Here is a 14,237-nt window from a genome sequence, read left to right on the forward strand (position 1 = left end):
CACAGGATTGTGAGAATGGTTACAGACAACCCACAGATCACCTCCAAAAACCTGCAAGAACATCTTGCTGCAAATGGTGTATCTGTACATCGTTCTACAATTCAGCGCAATTTGCACAAAGAACATATGTATGGCAGGGTGATGAGAAAGAAGCCCTTTCTGCACTCATGCCACAAACGAGTCGCTTGTTGTATGCAAATGCTCATTTAGACAAGCCAGATTCATTTTGGAACAAAGTGCTTTGGAGCTGATGAGACAAAAATTGAGTTATTTGGTCATAACAAAAAGCGCTTTGCATGGCAGAAGAAGAACACCGCATTCCAAGAAAAACACCTGCTACCTACTGTCAAATTTGGTGGAGGTTCCACCATGCTGTGGGGCTGTGTGGCTAGTTCACGGGATTGGGGCCCTTATTAAAGTCGAGGGTCGAATGAATTCAACCCAATATCAACAAATTCTTCAGGATAATGTTCAAGCATCAGTCATTAGGTTATGCAGGAGTTGGATATTCCAACAAGACAATGACCCAAAACACAGTTTAAAATCTACAAAGGCATTCATGCAGAGGGAGAAGTACAATGTTTTGGAATGGCTGTCACAGTTCCCTGACTTGAATATCATCGAAAATCTATGGGATGATATGAAGCAGGCTGTCCATGCTCGGCAGCCACCAAATTTAACTGAACTGGAGAGATTTTGTATACAAGAATGGTCAAAAATACCTCCATCCAGAATCCAGACACTCATCAAAGGCTATAGGAGGTATCTAGAGGCTGTTATACTTGCAAAAGGACGCTCAACTAAGTATTGATGTAATATCTCTGTTGGGGTGCACAAATTTATGCCCCTTTCTAATTTGATATGATGCATATTTTCTGTTAATCCAATAAATTTATTGTCACTGCTGAAACAGTACTGTTTCCATAAGGCATGTCATATATTAAAAGAAAGTTGCTACTTTGAAAGCTCAGCCAATGACAAACAAAAATCCAAAGAATTAAGAGGGGTTCCCAAACTTTTTCATATGACTATATATCCAATCCCTCCATACTTGGCTGTCCTCAGTTCTGCTGTGTCCAGGTTTTAATGTACAGGTCTGGTGGTAATGATTCTATTCAAAGCAAAGAAGGTGTTGGAGTGCCATTTACAACTTTGCCTGGCGCAACAAAAAAGCTTCAGGCAACTCTGGACAAAGCAAGTTAAAGCCTGTGTGGACAGAGCATATACCTTTTTACCTAATCAGCTCTTCATTCTGTTTGTTGTGTCAATGTGAGGCAGCCTCAGTTGTTTTGTTTTTGCGTTCTTTCTCCATCTTCACAGTTGTACCGCCATATGCCATATTGTGTGAAAAGTTAATGAAATGCCCACTTCTGACCAAGCTCCTGCAACACTATCTATCACTTTTGTATCAAGTTACAATGGTGGCTTTCTGATGTGCTGTAAAAAATTCTCCCAGTTGACAAATTTTTACCAGTGTGTCGCATCTACCATTGTATCATGTACCACAAGTTAGAAGTACACACTTATTTGCAGTATGTATTAAATAATTCCTTCAACTTTTATTTTTTTTTCTATATTAATTTTAAGTGTAATGGCTGATCCTTCACTTCCGTTTCCCTGAGGTAACAGGTTCTGGTATGAAAATCCTGGTGTTTTCACTCCAAGCCAACTGACACAAATCAAGCAGACTTCCCTTACACGAGTCATCTGTGAGAACAGCGACAACATTACCAGGGTGCAACCTGATGTCTTCAAGGTGGCTGAATTCCCTCATGAATACATCAGTTGTGACGAAATTCCCAAAATGGACTTGAGAATGTGGCAAGATTGCTGTGAAGGTAAGTCTTTTTATAGACATTTATTTAAAACCTACACAAATGTATTTTTATTAGCATCAAAAATATGAATCTATCCATCCATTTTCCAACCCGCTGAATCCGAACACAGGGTCACGGGGGTCTGCTGGAGCCAATCCCAGCCAACACAGGGCACAAGGCAGGAACCAATCCCAGGCAGGGTGCCAACCCACTGCAGAATATGAATCTATGCTCAACATTTTATATAAACTATCAGTCAAACAAATTACACCTTGTATCGGCTAACTAAAAAAATTACAATATGCAAGCTTTCGAGGCATCTTGCCTGAAGAAGGGGCCTGAACTGCCTTGAAAGCTTGCATATTGTAATCTTTTTAGTTAGCCAATAAAATATGTCATTTTGCTTGAATTCTCATTGCATTCATAATGGCTACTACAGTACAACACCCTACTACTATAAACTATCACAAACATATAAACATTTACCTGGCATATTAAAACTAATGTCAAATTACAGCAGCTCAAAACTGGCAGATTTAATATTTTTCAGTATATTTTCAGTATATTCTGTTGAGCGCTGGGAGGTCACATGGACTCTACTGTTCATCTGGAAATTCTGCTAGCATGATGGGCAGTCTACGCTAGTTATTCCATATTTTAGATTTACAGATATATATCATTCCTGTTCTAATACATAGGAAGAAAGAATTTATAGTCTATACAAGTTGATATTTTGAGCCTTTTCAATTTTCACTTGCAAAATGTTATAGTTGTAATTTTAACATTTGCTTTTTCCCCCTTTGTTTGTTGGGACGTTTGCAGGTTTAAATGATAAGCCAAAAGTCAATTTCCAGATATTACATTTTTCTCTGTGCACAAAACATTTCAATTAATGTTTCCAAGTGTAATTTTGAAATTACATTTTGAACTTTATCAGTATTAATTCCAAACATTCCCTTCAAAATCAGTTTTGTTATTTTTTGACCGTAATTGCTTACCTTATAGATTTTCTATTATTGTCTGGGCAGCAAAATTCTACAGGAAGCATGTAGGGATGCTCCAATCAGGTCTTTTTATGACCGATACCAATCACCGATTCATGTTACTTAGATCAGTGGATTCCAATTTTTTTTTCCTATATCCCTTTAAAAAACTTTTTACACTAAGCTCCTGCACAACCAGACACATATAAGACTTATTTTCAGTATTAAGTGTTATCTTTGGTATTTTTATAATTAAACTATAGACCACAGGTGTTAACTATTCATCATTTATTAAAATGAAATTCTGTAGCCTTATTGTTCAGTGACCATTAAAATAGTAAATAATAAATAAATATAAAAATATATAAATATAATATACAACATCACACAATATTTGGCAATTAAACACTGATTAAATGTACATGTACAGTGCATCCGGAAAGTATTCACAGCGCATCACTTTTTCCACATTTTATTATGTTACAGCCTTATTCCAAAATGGATTAAATTCATTTTTGTCCTTAGAATTCTACACACAACACCCCATAATGACAATGTGAAAAAAGTTTACTTGAGGTTTTTGCAAATTTATTAAAAATAAAAAAACTGAGAAATCACATGTACATAAGTATTCACAGCCTTTGCTCACTACATTGTCGATGCACCTTTGGCAGCAATTACAGCCTCAAGTCTTTTTGAATATGATGCCACAAGCTTGGCACACCTATCCTTGGCCAGTTTCGCCCATTTCCTCTTTGCAGCACCTCTCAAGCTCCATCAGGTTGGATGGGAAGCGTCGGTGCACAGCCATTTTAAGATCTCTCCAGAGATGTTCAATCCGATTCAAGTCTGGGCTTTGATTGGGCCACTCCAAGACATTCACAGAGTTGTCCTGAAGCCACTCCTTTGATATCTTGGCTATGTGCTTAGGGTCGTTGTCCTGCTGAAAGATGAACCGTCGCCCCAGTCTGAGGTCAAGAGCGCTCTGGAGCAGGTTTTCATCAAGGATGTCTCTGTACATTGCTGCAGTCATCTTTCCCTTTATCCTGACTAGTCTCCCAGTCCCTGCCACTGAAAAACATCCCCACAGCATGATGCTGCCACCACCATGCTTCACTGTAGGGATGCTGCCAGGTTTCCTCCAAACATGACGCCTGGCATTCACACCAAAGAGTTCAATCTTTGTCTCATCAGACCAGAGAATTTTCTTTCTCATGGTCTGAGAGTCCTTCAGGTGCCTTTTGGCAAACTCCAGGCGGGCTGCCATGTGCCTTTTACTAAGGAGTGGCTTCCGTCTGGCCACTCTACCATACAGGCCTGATTGGTGGATTGCTGCAGAGATGGTTGTCCTTCTGGAAGGTTCTACTCTCTCCACAGAGGACCTCTGGAGCTCTGACAGAGTGACCATCGGGTTCTTGGTCACCTCCCTGACTAAGGCCCTTCTCCCCCGATCGCTCAGTTTAGATGGCCAGCCAGCTCTAGGAAGAGTCCTGGTGGTTTCGAACTTCTTCCACTTACGGATGATGGAGGCCACTGTGCTCATTGGGACCTTCAAAGCTGCAGAAATTTTTCTGTAACCTTCCCCAGATTTGTGCCTCGAGACAATCCTGTCTCAGGGGTCTACAGACAATTCCTTTGACTTCATGCTTGGTTTGTGCTCTGACATGAACTGTCAACTGTGGGACCTTATATAGACAGGTGTGTGCCTTTCCAAATCATGTCCAATCAACTGAATTTACCACAGGTGGACTCCAATTAAGCTGCAGAAACATCTCAAGGACGATCAGGGGAAACAGGATGCACCTGAGCTCAATTTTGAGCTTCATGGCAAAGGCTGTGAATACTTATGTACATGTGCTTTCTCAATTTTTTTATTTTTAATAAATTTGCAAAAATCTCAAGTGAACTTTTTTCACGTTGTCATTATGGGGTGTTGTGTGTAGAATTCTGAGGAAAAAATGAATTTAATCCATTTTGGAATAAGGCTGTAACATAACAAAATGTGGAAAAAGAGATGTGCTGTGAATACTTTCCGGATGCACTGTACATGTACTTCTAGGCTTTCATAATTTTTAATCATTAATTGCACTGCAGTTTTTTTATTGTTAAAGTATACACTTACTGTATTTAAAAAGGTGTGTGTTTTTTTCTTCAGTGTATCAGCTAGACATTCATAATTCTTGAGGTGTAATTATAAAATATGTATTACAATTTTAATTTTGTAGTACTTGTTTCTTACTAAAATGTGTACTGTATGACACACATAAATAAATAGTAAACACAGTATGAATGTTTAAAAATAGCTGCAAATGTATCAAATGGACCTAAGATGTTTACCAAGAAGACACAAGACTAACATGCTTAACAAATTTATAAGTAAAAGACACATTTTGCTGTTAAGCTAACATGCCTATTATTTACTAAGCAGCAATTTCAAATTCATCTTTATCTGTTCTTTTTCCAGTTAAAAATATAAGCTGCTGCACTTAAAACAATCTCACTGTACAAACTCAAACAGTGTCCTCTTTAATTTAAAGGAGAAAATAAAAAGATCTGAATTCATTAAAGTAGTTTTTATATCCCTTTGTCCAAAAGCATAGGACGACTTCTCCAATTCTGCTTTTTCAGTATATTATTCCACTTTCTTTAACATAAAGGCTAAACTCTCTGATTAAACAAGCCTTGATTGCTCCTTGTTTACACAGCAGGGTGTTTGCTGCAAAAAAAAAAAAGAGAATACCTTATGTAAAGGAGCACTGCAACTAAATTTCTGTAAATCTTACAAAAGCAAGGGCTGAAAAGATTGGATTTTATGATCGGACAATTTACCTATCACTGATTGAATCATTTTTAGTAAAAATCAGCTTATTTAGATTGGTGGCCGATGGATCGGAGCATCCCTAGAAGCATGATGTCTCCTCCAAGTCTGTCACATTTTGCTGCCTTTGCATTTGACTCCTACAACAGCAAAGTATGGAAGGTGGAATGGATGTCTAAAATAAGGCAAAAGGTTATTTCTGTTGAAAAGTCAAACTTTACTTTCAAGTTCAGTCCTAATAAAAAATCAAGTAACAACAAATTATTCATGCTAAAATTTGTTTTTATAAAATCACTTAGATTCTTTATTTAGGTAATTGATATTTTGTAATTTTATTAATAACCTTTGTTCGGATCTACTATATAATAACACACTAAGGTCTGGATGTGATTCCAGTCCCTTATAGCTGTGTGATTTTTCAGTATGGCTTTGGTGTGATTGGTCAGTTTGACTTTGGAAGTGCAAGTGTTAGACTTACAAGTAGAAGAAACAGCTTAGGAGACACAATGAGAAAGTTATCTTCAAAGACAGGAAGTATAAAAGCGAACAGCAGTTGAGAAAGGCATTTTGAAAATAATAACAGAATCTAATAGGACTTTACAGGACCACACTTGAGAAAGAAAGTGCTGGTGAAAAGACATTCACGCACATGTGAACAAAGAGGATAGGTAAATGTAAGGCAAGAGATAGCAAATATTTTTAAATTATTCTATATCAGGTTGATTGGTTAGTAAAATATAATACGGTTGCATCTTTGACTTTCCCCAACATTCACATTTCTTAGTTACGGAGTTGTTAAAGACATTTATGGGTGTTAATGGAAGATAAACAGCCTATATATGGTATATCCACCACCACAGTAATCAGGAAGCTCATTCAACTTACTAAAGAATACAGACTCAAAAAAAATCCCAGTTGTGCACTTTACCCTGTGTGGCAGTCGGCTGTGGGCTTATGCCAAGCCAGGATGCCTGGAAGAGCCGGTAGAAGGATTAAACCTCCCCTGGGCCACGAGAGGGCAGTCACCCTGATCTGTATGGGGGCCACAGGAACGAAACGTGGAAGTTCAACCATATTGGGGCCCGTGGCCACCACAAGGGGGCACCCGGAGGATTGAGGAGCCCTGGATGTCAGCACTTCCGCCACACCTGGAAGTGCTGCTGGAAGGAATACCAGGGACTCCCGGAATGCTTCGTCAGAAGATCGTCAGAGAACATCCGGGTGGATATAAAAGAGGCCACCTTCCTCCAGTCGGGAGCCGGAGTCGGGAGGAAGAGGACAAAACTCGGGATAGAGGAGCAGAGGCGGTGAAGGAAGGGCCATTGAGAGGCCCGGACTTTAGAAAGGTGTTTGGTGCAGGGGGCACTGTGTTATGCGCGGGACAATTCTGTAAATAAACCGGGTGTAGTTTGGAACTGCCAGTGTGTCTGTTGGTGTCCGGGCTGGTTTACCACACCTGTAACTGTTGCAGAAACACATGAAATTACAGGATTTTGTTTTTCAAAAACTACAAAAGATTCTGTTTTTATTTAAGTTTTGTTCATTTTTGGGTTCACTAGACAATATGTAGAAGTAGTGGGAGCTCCAGTATGGTCAAGCTGTGTTCCACAAGCAAGTAACTAGTGGCCAAAGTTTATAGAATCTGGTACTAAAGACCTCTTCTCAACTGGTCAAGCAGCCCAGCCTGGGTTCTGAAAATAATGAGGATAAAGGATATATGAGTATCAGTGACACCAATAGGGTGCTGTCACCTATAGTTCTCTTTACTTTTAAGGTTCTCCCCAATCCTAAAAGTGATTCCCTAAAGAATCCTGGAAGTATAAGTGTCACCTCTGCCTAATCTCCAGAAAGAGGAAGGAGAAAAAGGAACAAATAGAAAGAAAGAGTAGGACATCTGAGAGGTAAGAAAATCCTTAAGTGAAACCCAGGTTATTTGCAAGCACCCTTGCATCTGCTGGAGTTCAGCCCAGATACAGCAGACAGGTGTTAATGTTTTATTCAGTATGTCTTTTTTGTTTACCCCCAGCACATTATCCTTCCTTGTAGTGTTTAATTAAATAAAATGCCTTCAGTAACGGAAACCATGTGAATCATTGTGTCCATGTCAAGTCAAGGGGTACAGTCAGCCAAAAAATTTTTCATTCATTCAAGAGATTCAAATAAACATTATTTTTCAAATAGCACACATTTAAAGCAGTAACATGTGAAAGTAATATTCAAGTCTGACAAAATGTGTGTTTTACTGCCTTTGCTTACAGCTTAGCAATTATAATGTAACATCTGTGCAGTGATACCTGCATTACCAACCACTCTTTTTTAACAAAAGTTACATTAATAAATAATAATCCAGTGCCAAAGATAAACATTGTTGTCCAACAATGGAAATGTCTTAATGAGTGATTGTTTAGAGAAAAAAATCTTGTCCTAAATAAAGTAGATTCAAATGGCACAAGCCAACAGAAATGAACTACTCCATCAAATAAATTAATTTGTGTCTCTTTGCTATACTAGAAGACTGATGTTGCATCTGCTGATCTCTCATGTTTTTATTGACCATTCTACATGAAAACTAAATGGATTTGGACTCAGAAATTATAGATAAAGGGTTTAAGAAATTGACTTGCGATTGCTTTTCCTCCTGATACACTGGTTTGCATCCACAGGTGTGTATTAGATCAACAACTACTATTCTTGGCCTGGAGGGAGCGATAATGGGTGTTTGTGTCAATGTGCTCTGAGATGAACTTTTGACCTGTCCAGGGATGATTCCTGTCCTGATCCTAATGCATAGGGATAGGTGCCAGCATCCAGTGACCCTGTATTGCGATGAGCAGATTAGATGATAGATAAATGTGTAGGCTGAAGTTCCCTGCTGACTACTGTGCTCATCTAATCTGAGTAGCCATTTGTTTTAGAAAAAAGAAATCTATGAATTATACCATGTTACTGAATTTTAAGCTTTGTCTTCAATATTTCCACAGAACAATAAGCTGTGATGCGCATTTTAAAATGTGCATTCTGAGAGAGTATTTAATATTGCATTTGTTTTTGTTTCTCTGAGCACTTTTTTCTTTATCCTGAAATGGGAATATCACATAAAACAGATTACATTTTATCTTTATCAGGGTAATAAACATACTGAGTAAGTCTGAACATCTTAAGATTATTATGTCTAGCATTTGCAGATTGCCTTTAAAATGAAGGAATACCCGTGTTTTGTTACTCAAACATGTCAAAAATTCTTTTGTTATTACGTACTTAAAGGAAAATGTACATCAAAATAAAAAAAAAGCAGTGCCTTATTTTTAACTGCTTTGTTTAACTAAAAAAACAAAAAAGAGAATAAAAACAAGTTTCTACTAACCTGGTCTATGGAAAAGTTTTCAAAATGTAATGATGAAAGAAAAGATAATTATCTATAAAATTTTATGGCTTTTTATAATCTAACGTAATGAAAGGATGTAACTTCAAAATGCTGGAGGGGATTTACTTCAGGAATGCTGCGCCATTTAATTTCTCATATTTCTTTTTTACTTTAGGCATTCTTTTAATAATGGGTTTCAATCAGCCTTCCATCTACTTTAACCTCTTAGCATGTCAGCAAACTAAGACATGCATTGTTTGGCAGACATTTATTGGAAATTTTAAATCATTCGATTTGAATTCTCAGCACACTATAAATAATGAAAAGCTATAAACAGAACAATGCTACTTTTATCTTTGTAAGTTATTGCTTTGCAGGATCTGTAAATATGTTTATGTTTATAGATTTAAATGCATATTTTGTATATTAGTTTACCTTACAATTTTTTTCAGATATGCTGATAGGTGTATTCTGATTTTAGATTGCAGAACTAAAGGACAGTTTAATGCCCTCTCTTACCATTTCCGTGGGAGACGTTCTGTAGAACACAGTTTTCTTGAAGAGGCTCCAGTTAAAGTGAATATGTTTTCTAGGTAAGTGGTTTGTGTGCTTTAGGCGTATTAGATGGGATACCTAAAATGTATTCTGGTCATTTTACAATATGTGTTTAGTCATGTGCTGAATATGACGGGGAAGGCACATGTGAAAAATAAGTGTGCAAAGTTTGGAATTTATAAAAATAATTTATTTGAAAACAATTATTAAATCAACGTAAGAAACTGAAGATACTGTGGTAATACTGAAAACACTAATTCCATTCTGACCTCCTTGTTACACATGTCTCTATGAACTGTTTCGTAATGTGTAAGGAGCTAGTTTTTTTACATCTGTCTTGGCTAGTAGTGGCTATCACATATTTTCAGTTTATTTAAGTGGTGTGACAGCTCTTATTGTCTTGGCTCTGCAAGAGTCAAATCACCTATGGTACAAAATTCAGCTAGTCAAAATCAGTTGCAATTATTGTTTTTCCTTTAGTTAAGCCTTGTCATTTGGTATGAAATGTAAATTTCTGTGTCATAGATTATAGGAAATGTAGTAAATTAGGTATAATTATAGAGTACTTTCTGTCCTCAAAGAGATGCCAAATCACTCTACATCTTAGGTTATGTTCTACTTAGCAGTGTTTGTAAATCGTAACTTGAAATTTAATATTTCATTAACCCATAGTTTCATACATTTCTTAAACAAAACTTAGCAAAATGATTATTATTATTAGTAGTAGAAGTAGTAGTAGTCGTAGTATTAAAAGTGAGATTTTTTTCTCATCTTTTGTAATTCTTGTGTGTGTTTGAGGGGTGTTGTAATATTTCATAACCTTCTGTATAAAAGACAATCATTATAATTATAATTATTTGTTATGTATTAGGTTCAATTGGTTTATTCGAGACTACATATGGTATTGGGATTGGATTTTTTGTTACGTGAAGAAAAATGTTTAATATTTTGTATGACGTTTCATATTTATTATAATTTATTTGCATTAGAAATGAAAAATGTTTTAACACTAGGAAAGCAAAGTAATTGAAAAGGTCTAAAGCTATTCCTTTATTACATACTGTATGCTTAGGGCAGTATTTTAACAAAATATACATATTTCACTTTTCTAATTTTGTATTTATTAATTTTTAGGAACACGTTTGATTGTGTGTCATACATTAATATTTTATTTTTAGTGGTATGATTTAATATGATTATAAGTACAGTATGGAAATCATTGTTTTGTTTTGTGTCAAACTGAATCATCTTACATTTAAATTAAGTCTTAACACTAACAGTATCTTTTTTTGTGAAATATGGATTTCACTGATATACTTGTATTACAAATTGAAATCAGCGTTAGTCAAAGAGAAGCTTTTTTGACCATTTTTTTGTTTTTTAATACTTTTTGACAAAGGTCCAGTGAAGAGAAATTCACAAATTACCCCACTGATTATCATTATTAACAATATATTGAACATCAGCACTACATTTTCAAAGATTGCTTTTATATGTCAATGGCATAAAAAAGACCTCCTTCTTGGCAGAGTAAGCGTCTCATATCCACTTCTGTCAATGTTTTTAATTTTCACAAAATTACAGTACAACAGGATATGTCCATTCCTTTCGCTGATATTTTTCACAGCCTTAACTTTGAACTACTGAAATAATTTATGAGAAAACGTTGGGCTTATACATGATACAAGGGCTTTTTGCAGGCACACAAAGAAGCGTGATGTGAGATGTATTTCAACACTGACTGACTTTACATTGAGAGTGGATATAGCGCAAGGGCTTTTACAGATATCAACATTTTTTATTTTTAATTTTCTTGCATTGTAGTTATTCTGGTGTGTGTCTATATATTTATTTTTTATTTACTTATCTATTTATTTATTTAAAGAGCTTCTGTAAAAAGCCAAATTTCCTCCTGGGGACAAATAAAGTTCGGCTTGTATGTCTGTCTGTGTCTATCTATCTGTCTATCTATCAGTTATAACATGTATAGTATACTGCTGTTTAGTTTATGCATGCCTAACAAAAAGCATAAAAGATTTATACAGAACTATACAAGAAAGCAAAAAGAAAGATCTATAGCCTGTGCCACCTTGGTCCAGCACTAGACTGATAATCATGTTTATATCCTAATACAAGAAGAGAAAAAAAATGGCTTAAGAATTGTCAGTCTGACCTGATGACTTACAATGCAGAATAATGCGCAATATCCTATATCTGCTTAAAAATGTTTGTGCAAGAGTTTCACTTGAACACCACCCTGATTGAAAAGAAACCGTGCACAGACTAACCATTACTATTGTGCATGTGTTAGACTCAGTCATTACAATGTAATTAAACAGTTTTTTCAAAAACTGACATTAAAAGCAGTTTATTAACCAGAAGCAGATTATATACAGTACACTGTAATTAAAAAAATAATTCCCTGATCAGTAATAGTACACATCTTTAACTGCTGTCCAATTTTTCTCTTGATAGTAATAACTGAAGAAAATGTGTAAAAAATGGCCATATCATTAAACTATTGTCAGAATAACAACACCTGTTTTTCAATTTCACTGCTAGTAATGAGTTTTATGCAGCACATCCACCACCAAATAGCGATACACTACCAGTATTTGTGGTCCACTAAAAATGTCTCTTATCCTTCTGAAAATAAGTCCAGCCAGCTTCCTGCAGTATTAATAGAACCATTGTCTATTCACAGTTCTTCATTTCTGCCAAATTCCATGTTCCATTCCTTAACACACCGTCATTATTCACATTTTCCAGGTGCACATGTTTTTAATGTTGTTTATATAAATGAAAGGGTATTTTGAAAAAATTTACATTATTGCACATATTTAAAATATAGCTATACCCACTGGAACATTTTAAAGTTTAAAGGTTAATTTTATTTTGTCTTGCTAGTTTTTTGGTATATGAAATTGTATTCAGCATTCTGACTATCTAATTAATTGATTAATTATTATTGTATTGAAAAATGGTGACTCCCATCACAAAACATTATGTAAAATTTTATTCATAAAGTATACAAGGAGGAGAAAATGTGTTTAGCATTGTGTAATCACTTTTAAATGTGAATCAAGCGGGACACCTATAGATTTAGATGAAAGCGTCTCTACTACATCACCAGCTCTCTGTACGTGTTTTACTCCTACCACTTCAACTGATATGGCCATCTCTGACCATCAATGTGATGTGTCTATAAGTGATGATCAACTGAGGAGACAACTGAGGGGGCTACACAGAGGAAAATTTCCAGGACTGGTTGAAGTTACTCCTCAATTACTGAAGGCCAGTATTGACCAAATTTGTGGAATCCTCTGCTACCCTGAACTGTGTTTAACTGGTGGGTAGATACTCTTCATACGGTACTACTAATTTGCAGAGAAAAAATAACTTTCATAAACATAAACTATATTTAATGTGATTTGTTTAACATGATAAAGATAATTCTTGCTTTGATGTTTTGTCAGAATGTTTTTATGAAATATTTTGGAATGGAAATTTGTTATAGGTGGTTTTAAGCCCCCATTAGGTACACTTTTTATACTGTTTATGGTGTGGACTAGTGGTAACTAGGGTATAGTATTTATATTGCTGTTCTTTAATATATAAACCAAAAATGTAATTTTTATTTCTACAGTTCAAACACAAGTGACATAAACACTATCAGGAATGAATCACTGTCTGAAAATCCAATAAAAACCAAGACTGGAAATGACTTTAACGATTTTCAAGAATTTGTACTAGAAATGCAGAAGACTATAACCAGTCTTCGAAAGCAAGTGAGTTTTACATTGTTATATTATTATTATTATATTAAAAAAACTCCCACTTTTGGTTTTCCAGACAGATTTAGCAGTTTATTCATGGGAAGCTTGTTCTTTATTCCAAAAAATATATATTATTGTAAAATAATACTATTCATGTATTTCACAAATTAATATTGTCTTTAAAAGGAGAGCATTAATTTTATTCTTTATGAAGAATGATCACTCAGATAAAACAATTTCTGAACCTTCATCTTTTGTCTTGGTTGTTATTACATCTGTTTCATGGCTTCCTATCGTACATTGGTCAATAATGACTTGCATTTATTATGTCTGCTTGGAAGAAGTTTGTTTTGCCCAATGTAGCGAATACAGTATCAACTGAAATTAAATTCACAATCATTCCAACAAGATGATTGTCATCCTTATAATTTTTATATTTATCAGGAGAAAGCTGCTATAAAAATGTCAAAAGCTGAAACTTTTAATTGGAATGAATCACTTTTATTTGTTATACCAGTTCCTAATATAGACTATAACTTATAACAAAGTAGAACTAATTTCAGATTCCTAAAGTAATTCTTTGTAATTCATTTGGAGGTTCTTAATCTTTTTGGCTGGTTTTTACCATTAAAGAAAAGCAATTATGACAATATTGGAAAGAAAGTAAAAAGCAGATATCAAACTGGCAGTAAAAACAAAAGTAATTTTATTTGTTTTCAAATATTCAGATGCTCTCATTTATTATTTATAAGCAAGACAAGTATAATATTCATTCTGGGTGATCTTATTCTAGTATTCTTCTATTATGTACCATATTCAAGCATTTCGCAAAGAAAAAAAAATCTGAGGTGCATCCCTAGAGTGACATTTGCAAGGAGATCTTACTTGCACAATGGTTTTCTAGTCCATTTTAAATAAAGTTTT

General features: G+C 35.3%; 1 protein-coding gene across 2 annotated transcripts in view; it reads left to right on the forward strand.

Moving 5' to 3' along the window:
* LOC114648101 (peroxidasin) overlaps positions 1–14,237 on the forward strand; it is a 241,956-nt gene that overhangs the window by 217,826 nt on the left and 9,893 nt on the right. For both annotated transcript variants that reach the window (XM_028796918.2, XM_051924571.1), the window contains 3 exons: positions 1,630–1,838; positions 9,464–9,575; positions 13,184–13,325. In XM_028796918.2, the coding sequence (XP_028652751.2) occupies positions 1,630–1,838; positions 9,464–9,575; positions 13,184–13,325 (463 nt within the window). The remainder of the gene's footprint in view (positions 1–1,629; positions 1,839–9,463; positions 9,576–13,183; positions 13,326–14,237) is intronic.

This window comes from Erpetoichthys calabaricus, chromosome 3, assembly GCF_900747795.2.
Source record: "Erpetoichthys calabaricus chromosome 3, fErpCal1.3, whole genome shotgun sequence".
Lineage (NCBI taxonomy): Eukaryota > Metazoa > Chordata > Cladistia > Polypteriformes > Polypteridae > Erpetoichthys > Erpetoichthys calabaricus.